Source organism: Myotis myotis, unplaced genomic scaffold, assembly GCF_014108235.1.
Source record: "Myotis myotis isolate mMyoMyo1 unplaced genomic scaffold, mMyoMyo1.p scaffold_m19_p_9, whole genome shotgun sequence".
NCBI lineage: Eukaryota > Metazoa > Chordata > Mammalia > Chiroptera > Vespertilionidae > Myotis > Myotis myotis.
Window position 1 is genome coordinate 91,715,867 of NW_023416401.1, and position 17,972 is coordinate 91,733,838.

The 17,972-nt window shown below is 56.6% G+C and overlaps 1 protein-coding gene across 1 annotated transcript in view; it reads left to right on the forward strand.

Annotated features, from left to right (window-relative positions):
- Positions 1-6,200, forward strand: part of NTSR1 (neurotensin receptor 1) — a 32,227-nt gene extending 26,027 nt beyond the window's left edge. Inside the window, exons 3-4 of the mRNA XM_036323614.1 lie at positions 4,918-5,008; positions 5,924-6,200. Coding sequence (XP_036179507.1) covers positions 4,918-5,008; positions 5,924-6,173 — 341 coding nt within the window. The 3' untranslated portion in view covers positions 6,174-6,200. The remainder of the gene's footprint in view (positions 1-4,917; positions 5,009-5,923) is intronic.
- The last annotated feature ends 11,772 nt before the right edge of the window (positions 6,201-17,972 follow it).

Below are 17,972 nucleotides of genomic sequence, written 5' to 3' on the forward strand. Positions count from 1 at the left end.
CCACCCACCCATCTACCACACACTCACTCATTCACTCATCAACCCTTCACTCACTCATCCATCCACCATCTACCACACACTCACTCATTCACTCATCAACCCTTCACTCACTCATCCACCCACTCATCTACCACACACTCACTCATTCACTCATCAACCCTTCACTCACTCATCCACCCACTCATCTACCACACATTCACTCATTCACTCATCAACCCTTCACTCACCCATCCACCCACCATCTACCACACACTCACTCATTCACTCATCAACCCTTCACTCACTCATCCACCCACCATCTACCACACACCCACTCATTCACTCATCAACCCTTCACTCACCCATCCACCCACCCATCTACCACACACTCACTCATTCACTCATCAACCCTTCACTCACTCATCCACCCACCCATCTACCACACACTCACTCATTCACTCATCAACCCTTCACTCACTCATCCATCCACCATCTACCACACACTCACTCATTCACTCATCAACCCTTCACTCACTCATCCATCCACCATCTACCACACACTCACTCATTCACTCATCAACCCTTCACTCACTCATCCACCCACCCATCTACCACACACTCACTCATTCACTCATCAACCCTTCACTCACTCATCCACCCACTCATCTACCACACACTCACTCATCAACCCTTCACTCACTCATCCACCCACCATCTACCACACACCCACTCATTCACTCATCAACCCTTCACTCACCCATCCACCCACCCATCTACCACGCACTCAGTCATTCACTCATCAACCCTTCACTAACTCAACCACCCACCCATCTACCACACACTCACTCATTCACTCATCAACCCTTCACTCACTCATCCACCCACTCATCTACCACACACTCACTCATCAACCCTTCACTCACTCATCCACCCACCCATCTACCACACACTCACTCATTCACTCATCAACCCTTCACTCACTCATCCACCCACCCATCTACCACACACTCACTCATTCACTCATCAACCCTTCACTCACTCATCCACCCACTCATCTACCACACACTCACTCATTCACTCATCAACCCTTCACTCACTCATCCACCCACTCATCTACCACACATTCACTCATTCACTCATCAACCCTTCACTCACCCATCCACCCACCATCTACCACACACTCACTCATTCACTCATCAACCCTTCACTCACTCATCCACCCACTCATCTACCACACACTCACTCATTCACTCATCAACCCTTCACTCACTCATCCACCCACTCATCTACCACACATTCACTCATTCACTCATCAACCCTTCACTCACCCATCCATCCACCATCTACCACACACTCACTCATTCACTCATCAACCCTTCACTCACTCATCCATCCACCATCTACCACACACTCACTCATTCACTCATCAACCCTTCACTCACTCATCCACCCACCATCTACCACACACTCACTCATTCACTCATCAACCCTTCACTCACTCATCCATCCACCATCTACCACACACTCACTCATTCACTCATCAACCCTTCACTCACTCATCCACCCACTCATCTACCACACACTCACTCATTCACTCATCAACCCTTCACTCACTCATCCACCCACTCATCTACCACACACCCACTCATTCACTCATCAACCCTTCACTCACCCATCCACCCACCCATCTACCACACACTCACTCATTCACTCATCAACCCTTCACTAACTCATCCACCCACCCATCTACCACACACTCATTCACTCATCAACCCTTCACTCACCCATCCACCCACCTTCTACCACACACTCATTAGTCAACCCTTCACTCATTCATCCACCCACCATCTACCACACAATCACTCATTCACTCATCAACCCTTTGCTCACTCATCCACCCTCTCATTCTTCCATTTCTTCATGCACCCATCAACAAGTATCCTGAGCGCCATCTCTGGTTCAGACCACTTGCCCCAGAGCCAAGGCAGCAGTGGCAGGGTCACCCCTCCATTCCAGTGGGAGCACAGGCTGCACCAGAGGAAGCAAATACACACATCACACATGTTCAGACAGGGATGAGCATGAAGAGGAAAATAAAACCATGACCTGGCAGCCATGAGGGGCTCTCTGAGGACGTGACGTCCAGCAGAAATCAGCAGGACCAGGAGCCAATCTTTAGATAGATGATAGATAGATAGATAGATAGATAGATAGATAGATAGATAGATAAAAACATCAATGATGAGAGAGACTCATTGATTGGCTGCCCAGAAGCCGATCTTGTTAACAGAGCTGCAGACTGAGGGCACAGCTCTGCAAAGGCCCTGGGGTGGCGGGACCTGGCGAGAAAGCTGGCTGGTGCTGAGAGTGGAATCGTAGGCTTGTCCTTGTGACTGGCTTCTGTCACTGACCATAAGGCCCTCAAGGTCCATCTATGTAGCATGTGTCAGCAGTTGAACTGCTGGAGGTCATTCTATTTTTAATTGTTGTAAGAACAGCCATACTGTTTCCCATGGTGGCTGCACCACTGTACTTTCTCACCAACAGTGGAGAGAGGTTTCAGTTTCTCCACATATAAACAAAAACTGTTATTTGTCTGGTTCATTTGTGTTTTGTTTTGTTTTGTTTTGTTTTGGTAGCAGCTGTTCTGATGGGTGTGAGGTGGCATCCGGTTGTAGTTTGATTTTCATTTCCCTGAGGATTAGGATGTTGAGCATCTTTCCATGTGCTTATTGGCCATGTGTTTGTCCTCTTGGGTGAAATATCTGTTCCAGTCCTTTGTTGCCCATTTATCTATACACAGGGGGTCCCAAAAAATGTATATACACTTTAACAGCTGGCACCTCAATTTTGAAAATGAAATCCATTTTATTTTATTATTTGATTTTTAAGATACTAATATTTTATTTTGATTTCTTAATAAAATATTTTTATCTGTTTGCATATTTTATTTTTCAATTACAGTTTACATTTATTACTACTTTGTATTAATTTCAGGTGTACAACATAGTACTTAGACATGCATATACTTTACAAAGGGGTCCTCTCATTACTAATCAACATTTGGTCAATTGTATTTCTTTTTTATTAAATTAAAGTAATGTGTATTTATTATGATCTCTCAAATTTTGATTACTACACTCTTTACTTTGCTTGCTAAGATGCCAAGTAAAGAGTAAGAGCAGCCCAAGCTGGTTTGGCTCAGTGGATAGAGTGTCGGCCTGTGGACTGAAGGGTCCCAGGTTCGATTCCAGTCAAGGGCATGTACCTTGGTTGTGGGCACATCCCCAGTAGGGGGCGTGCAGGAGGCAGCTGATTGATGTTCCTCTCTCATCGATGTTTCTAACTCTCTATCCCTCTCCCTTCCTCTCTGTAAAAAATCAATAAAATATATTTTTTTAAAAAGAGCAGAATAAACATATATTATTTGCATATTATTAAATTCTGTTTGAAGTACATGAGAGTAAATATCCTATATAATAAAAGGATAATATGCAAATCAATTGAACGGCGGAACAACCAGTTGCTATGATGTGCACTGACCACCAGAGGGTAGACACTCAACCAGGAGCTGCCCCCCACCGCCCCCCGCCCCGTGGTCAGTACGCTCCCACAGGGGGAGCACTGCTCAGCCAGAAGCCAGGCTGACAGCTGGCAGCACAGCAGCCCGCCTCCACAGCAGTGCTAAGAATGTCCCCTGAGGGCTCCAGGACTGCAAAAGGGTGCAGGCCGGGCTGAGGGAGTCCCCCCACTCCCCAATGCACAATTGTCGTGCACCGGGCCTCTAGTATTTTAATAAACACTGCCTTTATAATTATTCAAAGTGTGTGTATACTTTTTTGGGGACACTCTATATATTTTAAATCCTCACCAAGGATATGTTTTTTATTGATTTTAGAAAGAGAGGGAGGGAGGGAGAGAGAGAGAGAGAGAGAGAGAGAGAGAAATGTGACAGAGAAACATGGACTGGTTGCCTCCCATATGCCGACCAAGGATAAAGCATACACCCTGAGTAAGTGTCCTGACCAGGAATCGCACCTGCAACCTTTCAGTGCATGGGACCCACTCCAACCAACCAGGGCTGTTTTTGAAGTGGGTTTTTGCTGTTTTATTGTTGAGTTTTAGAAGTTCTCTATATTAACCCTGATTTAGAAGTTCTCTATATTAACACAGTCCAGGGAAAAGGCAACACAGAATGGAAGAGCATGTTTGCAAATTACGCATCGAGATTCTGTGCTGCCTTTTCCCTGGACTGTGTCCTTGGGGACAGTGTTCACTTTTGAAGTACAGATTATCTGTTTTTCCTTTCTTGCCTGTGTCTTTAGTGACATATCCAAGAAGCCACTCCAGGCACATGCTGCACAGCTTTCGTCTTGTGTTTTCTTCCGAGAGTTTTATACTCTTCGTTCTTCCCTTTCGGTCCTTGGTCCGTCCCGAGCTGACTGCACATTTCTGTGTGGGTTTGTGTGAGGGGAGGCCTAGCGCCATCCTTTGCGTGTGGATGTCCACTTCCCCGCACCTTGTGTGGCAGAGACTGTCCTTTCCCCTTGGATGGTCTCGGCGCCTGGTCACCAGTCACTTGACATGCACGTGACCGCTTCCTGGGGCTCTCTGCTCTAGCCCGGTGCCCTGCTGTCTCTGCCAGGGCCACTTGTTTTGCTTCCTGTAGCTTTGCGGTAAGTTTTGAAACCAGCAAGTTGAGCCCAGCCTTGTTCTGCCTTAAGTTGTTCTGGCTCTTCGGGACCCGCTGAGATTCCATAGGAATTTTAGGGTGACTGTTTCTATTTCTACGAGAAGTGCTGCTGGGATTTTGATGGGATAACATTGAACCTGGGCATCACTTTGGGTGTACTGAGTCTTCACAGCACTAAGCCTTCTGGTCCACAGACATGGCCGTCTCCCTCACTTCCCTGAGGCCGGTGTCCATCTCTGTCTTAGGCGCCGTGGTCATCGCCTTCGTGGTCTGCTGGCTGCCCTACCACGTGCGACGCCTCATGTTCTGCTACATTTCCGATGAGCAGTGGACCCCGTGAGTACCAGGAGGCTGGGGCGGGGAGTGTGCTCCCCAAACAGGAGGGCATGGGGGGCGCTGAGAGGAGCAGGGCAGGGCGGGGGTACCGGTCAGGGCCCTCAGATGCAGCTGTGACCAGACCAGGGGAGGGACAGATGCTGGTCACTGGACTTGGCCGAGGGAAAGGTTCAGGAAAGGAAAGCAGGGCTTAGGAGAGTGCGAGCTGAGAGGGGAGAGGGGTCTGCAGAGCCAGGAAGGGCTGGCGCCTGGGCAGGGGGGGGGGGGAGCTGGGAGCTGAAGAGGACACCAGGGGCTGAGAGCGGCTGCCCGCGCTGTGACACTCGCGGGCCTGTCGGACGCAGCCCTAGCCCGGAGCTCCCGGCTGCCAGGTCCCAGGCCCCGGGCTTCCGAGGGAAGGAACCAACAGGAGGACAAACCAGGATGGGCGAGGTGTTCCAGGAGCCCCAAGGAAAGGGCCTCTGAGACTCGGGGTGCCTGGTGGCGAAGGGCGCAGCCTGGGAGGGAGGGAGAGCCCTGTGGGTGGAGGCAAACAAGTCAAGAGCGAGGGGCACAGCTGTCAGAAGACCTGATGGGGCCACTGCCCTGGTTGCTTGGTTGAAGTCGGCACCCACGGAGCCCCGCAGCCCTGGGGCCTGGGGTTCTGCATGGGGGGGGGGGGGTCACTGCAGGGAGAGGGGGGGACGGGCAAAGCAGAGCAGCCACATCCTGCTTGTAACTCAACTTGGCTGACAGGTGCCAACTGGGACTGCAGTCAGAACTTTAACTTCTCAGGAGAAGCAAGAACCTGGAATTTATTATGAAATGTCCTCACATCAAACAATTATAAGTCGTTTTTAAATTATTGTCCCAAGCCACCATGCCTGCTGGCGGCTGTGGGTCATGCACACGGTCTGAGCGGCCCTCCCACCCCAGGTTCCTCTACGATTTCTACCACTACTTCTACATGCTGACCAACGCCCTCTTCTACGTCAGCTCTGCCGCCAACCCCGTCCTGTACAACCTCGTCTCCGCCAACTTCCGCCAGACCTTCCTGGCCACCCTGGCCTGCCTCTGTCCCCTGTGGGGGCGCAGGAGCAAGAGACCTACCTTCTCCAGGAAGACCAACAGTGTGTCCAGCAACCACACCTTCTCCAGCAATGTCACCAGGGAGACACTGTACTAGGGCTGGGGAGGGCAGGTGACAGGTGACTGGTGTCAGCAATGCCAGGGAGGGGCAGGGAGGGGGCTTCAAGGAGGCTGGGAGAAGGCTAGGAGGGGCAGAGAGAGGTCTGGAAGGGGGCAGGGAGGGGGCTGGGAGGGGGCTGGAGGGGGCTGGGAGGGGGCTGGGAAGGGGCAGGGAGGGGGCTGGAAGGGGGCTGGAAGGGGGCTGGGAGAGGGCTGGGAGGGGGCTGGAAGGGGGCAGGGAGGGGGCTGGAGGGGGCAGGAAGGGGGCTGGAGGGGGCAGTGAGGGAGCTGGAAGGGGGCTGGAGGGGGCTGGAGGGGGCTGGGAAGGGGCAGGGAGGGGGCAGGGAGGGGGCAGGGAGGGGGCTGGAAGGGGGCTGGAGGGGGCTGGAAGGGGGTTGGGAGGGGGCTGGAGGGGGCTGAGAGGGACAGGGAGGGGGCTGGAGGGGTCTTGAGGAGGCTGGCCTGCCGATTGGCCTCCACCTCTATGCCCACTGCCTGGACTGGCGGCAGCTGGGGGGGAGAGGGGAAGGCCTGCACTGGGCCTGGGACCTCATACCCAGAGGCTCATTTCCTTCTGCTTCTCTCTCTCCCCCACCCCTTCCCTCCCTACCCCTCCCATCTTGCCTCTTTCAAAGCCAGAGAAATCGTTTCTCTCCCAGACCCCAAAAGAGCCTTAATGAGGAGACATTCACGTTGGGCAGAAGGCAGTCTTATTCCCAGACCAATGAATGTTTAGCGAGGAAAGGCCTGGGTTGGGGTTGGGCCTGGATCGCTGGACTGGCCCTGGGAGGCAGTGACCGACCCCAAGATGAGCCCTGGGAGGAGCAGCCGGCAGGACTCTGCCGAGTGAGTGAAGGGAGGCCCGTGTCCCTCCGCCTCACCTCAGGAGCACGGAGCCCAGGTGCAGCAGACACAGAAGCCTCCCCGGGAGGCTCCCAGGAAGCTGGATGTGCCCTAAAGGACAGCGAAGGTCAGCCTGCATTGCGGGGCTGCTCCTCCCCTCCGCTCACCAAGGTGGCAGTGAGGCTCTGCAGGGACACCTCGTGGGGGGTGGAGGGGGCCCAGGGCAGGCCAGGAACATGCTCTCACCCGCTGCACAGGTGACTCCACAGCCCAGCGCCCGGGCAGCAGGAGCTGGGGCCCCGGCAGACGCAGGTAGGAGGAGGAGCTGCGGGCTGGCAGCCAGGCGGAGGCCAGACTTGTTTGTCACAGCTGGCAGACAGCAGCCCAGCCCGGCTCCCGGCACCAGAAAAGCAGGCGCCTCCTTGATCTGTAGGAGCCCGTCTCCAAACGCCGCGCCAGCCTAGCCCCGCGAAGGTCTCCGATCCCGGAAAGGTCAGGGGGAGCTGGCCTGGGCCAGCCAGGCCTCCGGGGCAGAAGGGCCCAGAGAGCAAGACGCAGGCCTTTCCCTAAGAGCTCCCCCTGGGCCTGGGAGACAGCGGCAGCCGCGTGGGCAGCGTGGACTCAGGACTCGGGACTCATCCTAGCCCAGAGTCCCTGGACTCAGTCTCCCACCAGGAGCACCGCCCTTCACCCAGCCATTCTGCTGCGCCCCACGGAGCCCGGCCCCAGAACGGCCAGGGAGCAGGCCCACAGCGGGGCCTGCCGGCTGCAGGTGACTGTCCCGGAGGACCCCGCCCAGAATGGACAGAGAGACAGTTCTCTGAGGTGAGGCAGAGTGGACACAAGATGGAGACCCCCACCACCCAGACCCTTCTGGACGCAGCCGGGTGTGTCTACCGCTGCAACCCCACGACCACTGTGCTGCTGCTATCCAGGCCTGTGCGCCCGCCCAGCCTTCCTGGTGCCGCGGCAGCTCCCGCGTCGTCATGTTGTCACTCCAGGGCTCCATGTGTTGGCAGGTCTGGTCTTGGAGTCCAGTGTCCCCAGTGACTGGTCAGTAGTCATGTCACTTCACACCCCTGCCTCAATGTATAGCCATCGACAGAATCCCAAGTCTCTCAATAAAGGAAATGGTAGCCCCCAGTGACTGGCTCCACTGCTGTGGGCCTGTGTGCATCCATACACTCACTCATTCATCCATTCACTCACTCATTCATTCATTCACTGACTCATTGAGTCACCCATTCACTCTCATCCATCCACTTATCCATCCACTCATTCGTTCCTCCACTCACTCATCCATCCACTCATCCATCCATTCACTTATCCATTCACCCATCCATCCACTCACTCATTTGCCCACTCACTCATCTATTCACTCATTCATACACCCACTCATTCATTCACTCATCCATCCACTCATCCATCCATTCACTTATCCATTCACCCATCCATCCACTCACTCATTTGCCCACTCACTCATCTATTCACTCATTCATACACCCACTCATTCATTCACTCACTCATCCACTCATCCATCCACTCACTCATTCGTCTACTCACTCATTCATTCACTCACTCATCCATTCATTCATCACTCACTCACTCATCCATTCGCTCATTCATTCATCCATTCATTCACTCACTCATCCAGTCATTCATCCATTCACTCACTCAGCCATCTCCTCACCTATCCATTCACTCACTCATCTGTCCACTCACTCATCCATCCACTCATCCATTCATTCATCCATTCACTCACTCATCCATTCATTTATTCATCCATCCACTCATTCATTCATGCACTCATTCAACAGATATTTGCTAGCACAGCAGACAGCCCCTCACTGGGGCCCTTTAACTAACACATGTGGGCTTTGGTCGTGTCTCTGAGAGGCTGGGGGCTTGGGGGCCAGGATCACCCAGTTCAGGTCCCATCCACCCTCCAGAGCTTCAGGAAGCCGTGGAGGAAGAGGGGCTGGTGCAGGAGCAGCCCCCTGTGGGCCATGGGGTCCCCTCCCAGCCTGGTGTCAAGGAGCCCTGAGCCCACACTAGCCCCTTCTGAGTCTCAATTTCCTGGTCTGTGCTCTGGGCACAGAGACCTGAGGAAGGGGGTGTGGGTTCTCTGACGTCTGACTCTGGTCTCCACACCCCAACTGAGGGAACTGAGGGAGCAAAGCTAGGGGTCAGCAGTTGGGGGGCCTGGGAACAGGGCAGGGGCACTAGCTGTCCCCTCAAAAAGCCACCACTGTCTGCTACCTCCTGCCAGCAGACAGCCTGGACACCTACCCACAGGAGGTGCCTTCTGAATCGGGGCATCCCCACACTCACCCCTTTCCTGCTACCTCTGCTCTGCCTGGATCTCACCACAGCAGGGTCCCCCAGGCCCCAGCCTTGGTGGTCGGAAAGGAGAGTGTCTTCTCAGGCTGAGAGAGCCCTCTGTCCATTCCCCTCAGGGCCCTGGCAGCCTGGACAGCATAGCAGTACTGACCCTGACTGGCGTCCCAGTCTCCCCCAACCCTCTGCTCGTGTGAGCAAAAGCTCTGGTGGCCTGGGAACCTTCACCCGCGGCAACTTGTGCTGCAGCGTCCCAGGCCCACTGAGTGCAGGAACGACTGCCCAGCCCTTCCCATCCTCCTGTCCATCCATCATTCCAGGTGCTCCTCGCCACCCTGCTCTGATTGGCTCAGGGGTGAGGCATGAGGATCCAAGGGCCACACCCTCTGTGCTTTTGAGGCACCACCACCCCTACAGCCAGCAGGGAAGGCCCGGACTCCCATCACTCACCGTGAGTTCCAATAGAGGCCCTGACATTTTATAAAAACATCCGAAGGAATGCAATTCTAATGGTGGAGTTTCAGGCTAGTCATCGAGAGAGAAATTTGGGGAACGTGCACAGCAGTCCCGAACCCTAGCCACAGCTCAGCGCCCGTCTCACGAGCACATGTACCCAGGCCCTCCACACGCCCCACAGGTTCTCTGAGCTTGAATCTCTATTCCAGCAAGTGGACCGGAAAGGAATCCACCACCCTCAGAGGGAGGGCGCCTCTGGCTCCATCGCCATTGCTAAGCAACCGGAGGAGGGCTTGGGGGAGAACTCTATACATTTGAAAATACACTTGAAGGGATAAAAGAAACAACAGCCACTGGCTTGCTGCAGGAGCCTGGGCTGGGAAGCTCCACACACACACACACACCCGCCCTCCCGCCCCCTCCCTCCCTCCTCCCATGTCCCCCACTCCCCACAATTATGATTTGAGTTCCAATTTTTATCAAACACCATGGAAACCATGTCCAGGCTGAATTTATGAAAGAAACGAGGCTGCTTCGCGGAGGGGATGGAGGCAGGGGAAGCCAGGTGCCAGATCGGGAGTGCGGAGTGGCAGAGCCAGGAGCCGGGGCAGGCACTGTGCTCCACGTGGGAAGGGCCTACTGGCACACATGCACATGCACACGTCTGTGCACATACCTGCACACTACACACACATATTCACGCACACACCCAGCCTGCTCCGGCCTCCCACCCCAGTGGTCCTCATTCCTCAGCTCCGAGAGGTAGCCAGTCCTCAGCCTGCAGCCCAGCCCAGGAGGCAATCGCAGACCTTTGCGTGCCTGGCACCACCCTCCTGACTACCCAGGCCTCTCCAGTCCCACCCTTGTCCCTTTGAGATGAAGGGAGACATGTGGGAGCCCTCAGCCCAGCCCAGAACCAGAGCCAGTTCCCAGGCCCGAAGCCACCCAGCTTAGTCCTTGCCACCCCTCCTCACAGCCAGGCCTCCCTCCCCACAACTGAGGCTGTCCGTCAGGGCCGGGGTGGACCCTGCTGGTCGGAGTCCCCAGTGCCAGCCAGAGGTCTCACCCAATTCCCAGGCAGGGTTCTCGCTCCCCAGCCCAGGAGACACTGGGCTGTCTTCATGGGGCCGTGGCGGGAGAAATGCGAACACCCAAACCTGCAGTGACTGCTGGAGGGCAGCTCAGCGATCAGCCGCTCCTGCACAGTGCGCCTGTCTTTGGCCACACAGAGCCTGGTAATCACAGGCTCTCCAAGCCCTCGTGAGCAAGCCGGCAGCGGCCACCTCCTCACCAGTTCTTGCCGGGGCGGGGAGGCGACCCGGCCCACCCGGAGCCGGACCGAACCTGTGCTCAGGACACGGCCTGGACCCCTGGCTCGCAGCTCTGCTTTACAGCTGAGGGGGCCACCCAGACCTACTGTGGGGGTCCCCGGGAATGGCCCTCGCGTCTTCAGAGCTGGAGCCACCTGCACAGCTCGGCACTCTCCCCCAAGCGGTGACACCCTGGCCACGTCAGCTGACATGACTGGCAGCCGGGGGAACGCCACAAAGCCTCTGGCCGTTCCTGCGAGCAGGCTGCATGGGAGCGCCCCGTGCCCGGAGCCGCACTGGGGCCTCCAGCCAGGCAGGCGACAGGGCAGTGTCTTCTGTCATCTTGCTGCTCAGCTTAACACGGAGCTTCTCGCCGGTGCTGCCCTCCTAAGTGCCCAAGGTCCACACCTCACCTGCCCTTTCCTCTTCAGGAGCGTGGGCTCCGCCTCTGCGGGGGAAGGATTGGCACCGGGGAGCAGAGTGGGAGCTGGGCTGAGGCCGGGCCAGGCTGCAGGGGGCCCTGGGTCTGGCACCCAACCCGGTGCCCACCGCTTGCTATGTGCACATTACCTTTCAAAATGCAAAACCCTTTCCTTTTATTAAAAAAGTGTCTTTTTTAATAAAAAAGGTGTGGCCACCTCTGGGGGCCACAGGTGGTCATGCCGAGACCAGTTTGGCTCAGTGGATAGAGCGTCGGCCTGAGGACTGAAGAGTCCCAGGTTCGATTCCGGTCAGGGGCAGATACCTGGGTTGCGGGCACATCCCCAGTGGGAGATGTGCAGGAGGCAGCTGATCGGTGTTCCTCTCTCATCGATGTTTCTAACTCTCTGTCTCTCTCCCTTCCTCTCTGTAAGAAATCAATAAAATATATTTAAAAAAATAAAATAAAATAAAATAAATAAATAAGTGACTCATTTTGTCGTGGAAAATTTTATGTAACAGGAAGGAGTGTGTGGTACAGAGTGCAGTCTCCACTGGTCCACCCAGAGCCACTCGTGCCAGCAAGTGGGCCCGTGTCCTGCCCGCACCTGGCACTGCCTCCTGCTGCTCACAGACACAGCAGGTCCTGACTGGCGCCTGCACACACACGCACACACATACGCAGATATGCACACAGACACACACACACACGCACTCACATGCCACATCCATGCATGTGGCATCCCTCCTTCCCCTGTGCGCACACTCAAAACCATTTGTAGACACAAAATTTCTAACATTCAGATGCTCCCCATAACAAAACGCCTCTCCCTTCTGTGCAGCTGGGCTCCTGTCTGGTGTCCAAGCAGAGGACCAGTCAGGGCTGGAGCCTCCCGCTCAGGGAGGCAGCGGAGACCCTGCACAGACCAGCCGGGGGCTGCAATCCAGGGAGACTACTTGGAGGAGGTAGCGAGGGGGCAGCCTTGGCCTTGCGCCCCTGGGAGCCCCAGCGGGGGGGGAGATTCCCAGGGACAGAGATCCCTGAGCCCCTGGTGAGTGCCGCCCTGCTGTGCGGGCACAGTGAGCGGGCGGGGCAGAGGCACTCGTGAGGTGGAGGCACCAAGGGAATGAGGAAAAAGACACGGTGCCGAGGCCATCTGGGTGAGGAACGGGAGGCAGGGAGGTGACACCTGGGTGGCAAGAGCAACACTGACAGGTGGGCCAGCTGGACCCAGGGCCTGGCAGGACGACGCGACTCACAGGGACATGTGGGCAGGGGGCGGGTGCCACAGGCCTCTGAGTGCCCCCGTCCTGGAGTTGGCCCAGTCCTGCCCAGGGGAGCCTGGCGTCCGGAGCGGGACCAGCTCGGCGGCCAGGCTGCTGGCTGTCTGTCCACACCAGTCGCCTCTCTTGGGCCCAGATTGCCCTTAATCACCTAATTGCTTCTCCCGCCGGCACTCGGGCTCCTCGGAGCAGCCCCGTCATCCATCTCCGCTAGACAGTGACGCTCCTCCGCCGAGAGGCCGCCCGGCAGTGGTGCCACCAGGGCCCGAGCCCGGCCACAGCGCAGAGGCCCCATCCCCGAGCGCCTCTGGGGGCCACAGGTGGAGCAGGCTGGGCACCCCTGGGTCCCTCACGCCCACATGGTCCTCACACCTGACTGTCCCCGGGGCCTCCAAACTATCCCCTCGGCCACTGCCATCCCGAGCGGGTCGGCACCGGCAGACCCTCCGGGCACCTGCTGCGGCAGGAGAGGCGCGGGCCGGGATCCGGGTGCGAGGCCTTGGCGGCTCCGCCAGCCCCTCCCCGAGCTCTGACTGGTTCTCAGGAGCCAGCGGGGAGCCTGGGAGCTGTGCGTACCCGGGGTTCGGGGCCGCCCTGCAGCCCCTGCGCCCACTTCCCCTGAAGGGCACTCGGTCAGCCACGCCGCTCCCTGCCCGCGGGTGACCACAGCTGTGCGCACCGCCTCCTGCCGCCATTTCACCCGCGGCTCCAGGGCTCGGGCGGCCTGAGCGCCCCTCCCGCTGCCCCTGCCCCTGCCCCTGTCCCTGCCCAGCCCTGAGCTCGGTGCCAGCGCCAAGGCTGAAGCGGCCGGCGGGCCGATGGACGTGGAGAGGAGGCGGCCTGTCCCGGGCAGAGGGGGCGCCTCCCTTCGCCCTCCGCCGGCGCTTCCTGCAGCCGCGTGTGCTTCGCTCTGCTGACGGTGCAGCCCCCCCCCCCCCCCCCCCCCGCGGGCAGGGCCGCCGGCCAGCGGGCTCCGGGGCGGCTCCTCTCCGGCCTGCACGCTCCTCGCTCCTCGGAGAAAGCCGGGGACGGGGCGGGCCGGGGCGGGCTCGGCGGACTGCGCGCCTCCGGAGGCGGGGGCTCCCCCTCGAGGCTCCTGCCTGCGCCCCGGCGGCTCGTCCACCTCGGCCCTGGGGACGAGGTTTGTTCCCTATCATGTCCCCCCGCCCCGAGCTGTGCGACCTGGAGAGCCACCCGCCACCCTCTCGGTTCCAGCCGGAAGCTGCCCCCCGCGCCCGCCCGCCCGGCGCCACCTCCGGGAAGAGCCTTGTGCGGCTGCGCGGCCTGCGCACGTGGGACGCGGACTCTCCTGAAAAAAAGGCAAAAAGCCCAGCTCCACGCGCCCCACCCACTGGCGACACCTTGATTTCAGAGCGTGACCCTGCGTGGAGGACCAGCCCCACGAGGCCCTGACCTCACGGTGGACGGTGCCCGGGGAGAGCCTGCGGCTGAGACTGCCGCCACGGCGTCATTTGTTGCAGCAGCAGCAGCAGCAGCAAATCGCTACAGTAACCACTGCACCACTTCCTGTGCTTGCTGCCCTATGGATTCAGACCCATGTGCTTTTCAGTCTTTTGCTATAAGAAAGCTCTGCACTCCCTGGCCGGTTTGGCCCAATGGATGAGCGTTGGCCTGCAGGTTCCAGGTTCGATTCCGGTCAAGGGCACATGCCCATGTTGTGGGCTCAATCCCCAGCAGGGAGCGTGCAGGAGGCAGCCAAGCAATGATTCTCATCGATGTTTCTATTTTTCTCCCCCTTCTTCCCTAAAACCAATAAAAATATTTTTTTAAAAAGAAAAGAAAGCTTTGCACACCTGGCCAGCAAAGGGCAGTGGTTGAGCGTCAACCTATGAACCAGGAGGTCATGGCTCAATCCCCCATCAGTGCGCATGCGGGGGTTGCAGGCTCCATTCCCTGTAAGGAGCGTGCAGGAGGCAGCCAATCAATGATTCACCCTCATCACTGATGTTTCTATCCCTCTCTCCCCCTCCCTTCCTCTCTGAAATCAATAAACATATTTTTAAAGAAAGCTTTGCATGTGTGTCGTGCACACGTGTAGAGGAGGATAAGCCAGCCCTTGAGCCCTGAGCTCAGCCCAGCCCAGTGGTCACCATCCATAGACCAGGGAGCTGGCTCAGCCAGTGCCAGCAGCGCCCAGGGCCCACCCCGCAGTGCCGTCTGATGCTGGGAGTTCTGCAGCCTTCACCTGCCTTGTCCTGAGCAGACCACATCCTGGATCTGAATTGGAGACCACGGTGGTGGGGGGCGGGGGCCCTGCTCCCCGTCTGCAGGGAGTGGACAGCTCTGAGCTCCTGAACCAGCATGCCGTGCTCTCCGCAGTGTTCCAAGTGCTGCTCTTGAGGACCAGCCTGGGACAACATGGTCAGCAGTAAGTGGACAAAAGAGGAAGACCACGGGGACACGCACTCCAGCCAGTGTGGCCCAGGCTGGGACCCTATCTCACCGCCCCTTCCTCCCACCACTAGCACCTTTGGCTACTGCTCACTGATGTGCACCTTCTCTGGAGGCCACCCCTGCAGAGCTTTCTGCTGTCCTGAATGAATGATGGATAGTTGGTGGATGGATAGACGAATGGATGGATGAGTGGGTGGGTGGGTAGATGGATGGATGGGTGAGTAGGTAGATGGATGGATAGATGAGTGGATGGATGGATGGATGGATGGATGGATGGTAGATGGGTGGGTTGATGGATGAGTGGATGGATGGGTAGATGGATGGTGGATGGATGGATGGTAGGTGGGTAGGTGGATGGATGGTGGATGGATAGATAGTGGATGGATAGACGAGTGGATGGATGAGTGGGTGGGTGAGTAGGTAGATGGATGGATGGATAGATGAGTGGATGGATGGATGGATGGATGGATGGATGGATGGATGGTAGATGGGTGGGTTGATGGATGAGTGGATGGATGGGTAGATGGATGGTGGATGGATGGATGGTAAATGGGTAGGTGGATGGATGGTGGATGGATAAATAGTAGATGGATGGATAGACGAGTGGATGGATGAGTGGGTGGGTGAGTAGGTGGATGGATGGATAGATGAGTGGATGGATGGATGGATGGATGGATGGATGGATGGATGGATGGATGGTAGATGGGTGGGTTGATGGATGAGTGGATGGATGGGTAGATGGATGGTGGATGGATGGATGGTAGATGGGTAGGTGGATGGATGGTGGATGGATAAATAGTAGATGGATGGATAGACGAGTGGATGGATGAGTGGGTGGGTGAGTAGGTGGATGGATGGATAGATGAGTGGATGGATGGATGGATGGATGGTAGATGGGTGGGTTGATGGATGAGTGGATGAATGGGTGGTGGATGGTGGATGGATGGATGGATGGATGGTAGATGGGTGGGTTGATGGATGAGTGAAAGGATGGGTGGATGGACAGTGGATGGATGGACGGTAGATGGATGGGTGATGGATGGTGGATGGATGGATGGATGGATGGTAGATGGATGGGTGATGGGTGATGGATGGTGGATGATTGGCGGATGGATGGGTGATAGATGGAAGGAGAGTGGTCAGATGAATGGATGAAATGCTGGATAGAGGAGGAGATGAGCAGTACACTATAGATAAGTGATGGTGAACCTATGACACGCGCGTCAGAGGTGACATGCAAACTCATTTTTTTGGTTGATTTTTCTTTGTTAAATGGCATTTAAATATATAAAATAAATATCAAAAATATAAGTCTTTGTTTTACTATGGTTGCAAATATTTAAAAATTTCTATATGTGACACGGCACCAGAGTTAAGTTAGGGTTTTTCAAAATGCTGACACGCCGAGCTCCAAAGGCGCCATCACTGCTATAGATGCTGCAGAGCTGGCTCAGGGCCAGTGCAGGGCAGAAGGAATTTGGTTTCAGAATGGCTGTTCCTGCCTGAAAAGAGAACCGCTGACTTCACAGAGCATTCGCTGTTCTGCACATGGGCCCGGAGAAGCATTTCCTTTTGTTGAAGTGCACAAGGAAGCAGAGCTGGCCTGTGGGAGCTGAGTCAATGGGGAATGATCCCATCTTTTCAAAATTAACTCAGCCCTTGTTTTTCCCTTGAAACTGACCGAGAGCTGACATGATGAGCACCCCAGGTGCGGCCTTCATGGCATTTGGCGCTGTCACGTCACTGTCCTGCAGCATTTTGAGGCCAGAGTGGTCCCAGGGCTCTAAGAGCTCCAGGGAGATGAGAACAGCAGAGGGAAATGACACATAACACCGCCATCAGATGGCGCATAAAGCCCTCATCATTGGAAAATAGAACTGGGGAGGGAGGGCAAGTGGGAGAGAGTGTCTGTGGGGTAGAGGCGTCACTGGAGTTGGCTCTTGCCGGATAGGGGTCTTCAAAGCCAACATCAAAAAACACCAGCCCTCGGAGAAATGGGCCTCCTCCCTTCTCTCTGGAGCTGGGCCGCATTGAGCCGAGAAGCTGAGACTAAGTCCCCCTCACTGTGACCACACTGCCTTCAGCAGGGTCCCTGATCAGGAGGTTCCCGCCCCTCACCCGTCTCCACCACCCCCAGCAGGACACCCCCCTGGAGAAGGGCTTCCTGCAAACTGGTCCACGGGCTCCCCGGGGGCCAAAGGAGGGGAGAGCAGAGGGGCTGGGTCGGTCAGTGCCAGCAGGGCAAAATGAGTGGTGCCCGCGGGACCCCCCTTTCAGGGAAGATGAGAGAGTGGGGGGTCATATGGTCAGAGTGCAAAGCCCGGCACCCAACTAGCACAGTGGACCAGATACAAGTATTCCTGTGCCTCGGTTTCCCTAACACAGACGGGATGATGGCCACTGGAACCGAATAACCAGGAAACCCCCCTCTCCGCTTGGTCCCTGCAGTCCCCGGTGAGGCCATCAGCTCTCACAGTCGCCACTGCCAGCCAGACAAACGTCCTCCCGCAGGGCCTGGCTCTAATGACAGAGGGCTGTGCCCACGGGCGTGGAAGGCCACATATCCCACAACAGAACTGGGGAATGGGGAGATGGGAAAAGCAGCTCTGCCCGTCTCCCCTGCCCACTGCAAGGCACCTGGAGAGCAGCACTGGAGGCAGCTGGCGGCACCTCCCACGGGGGCCCTCACCTCAAACCGCCTGGAGGACTGCTCACAACAGCGCCCTCCCCAG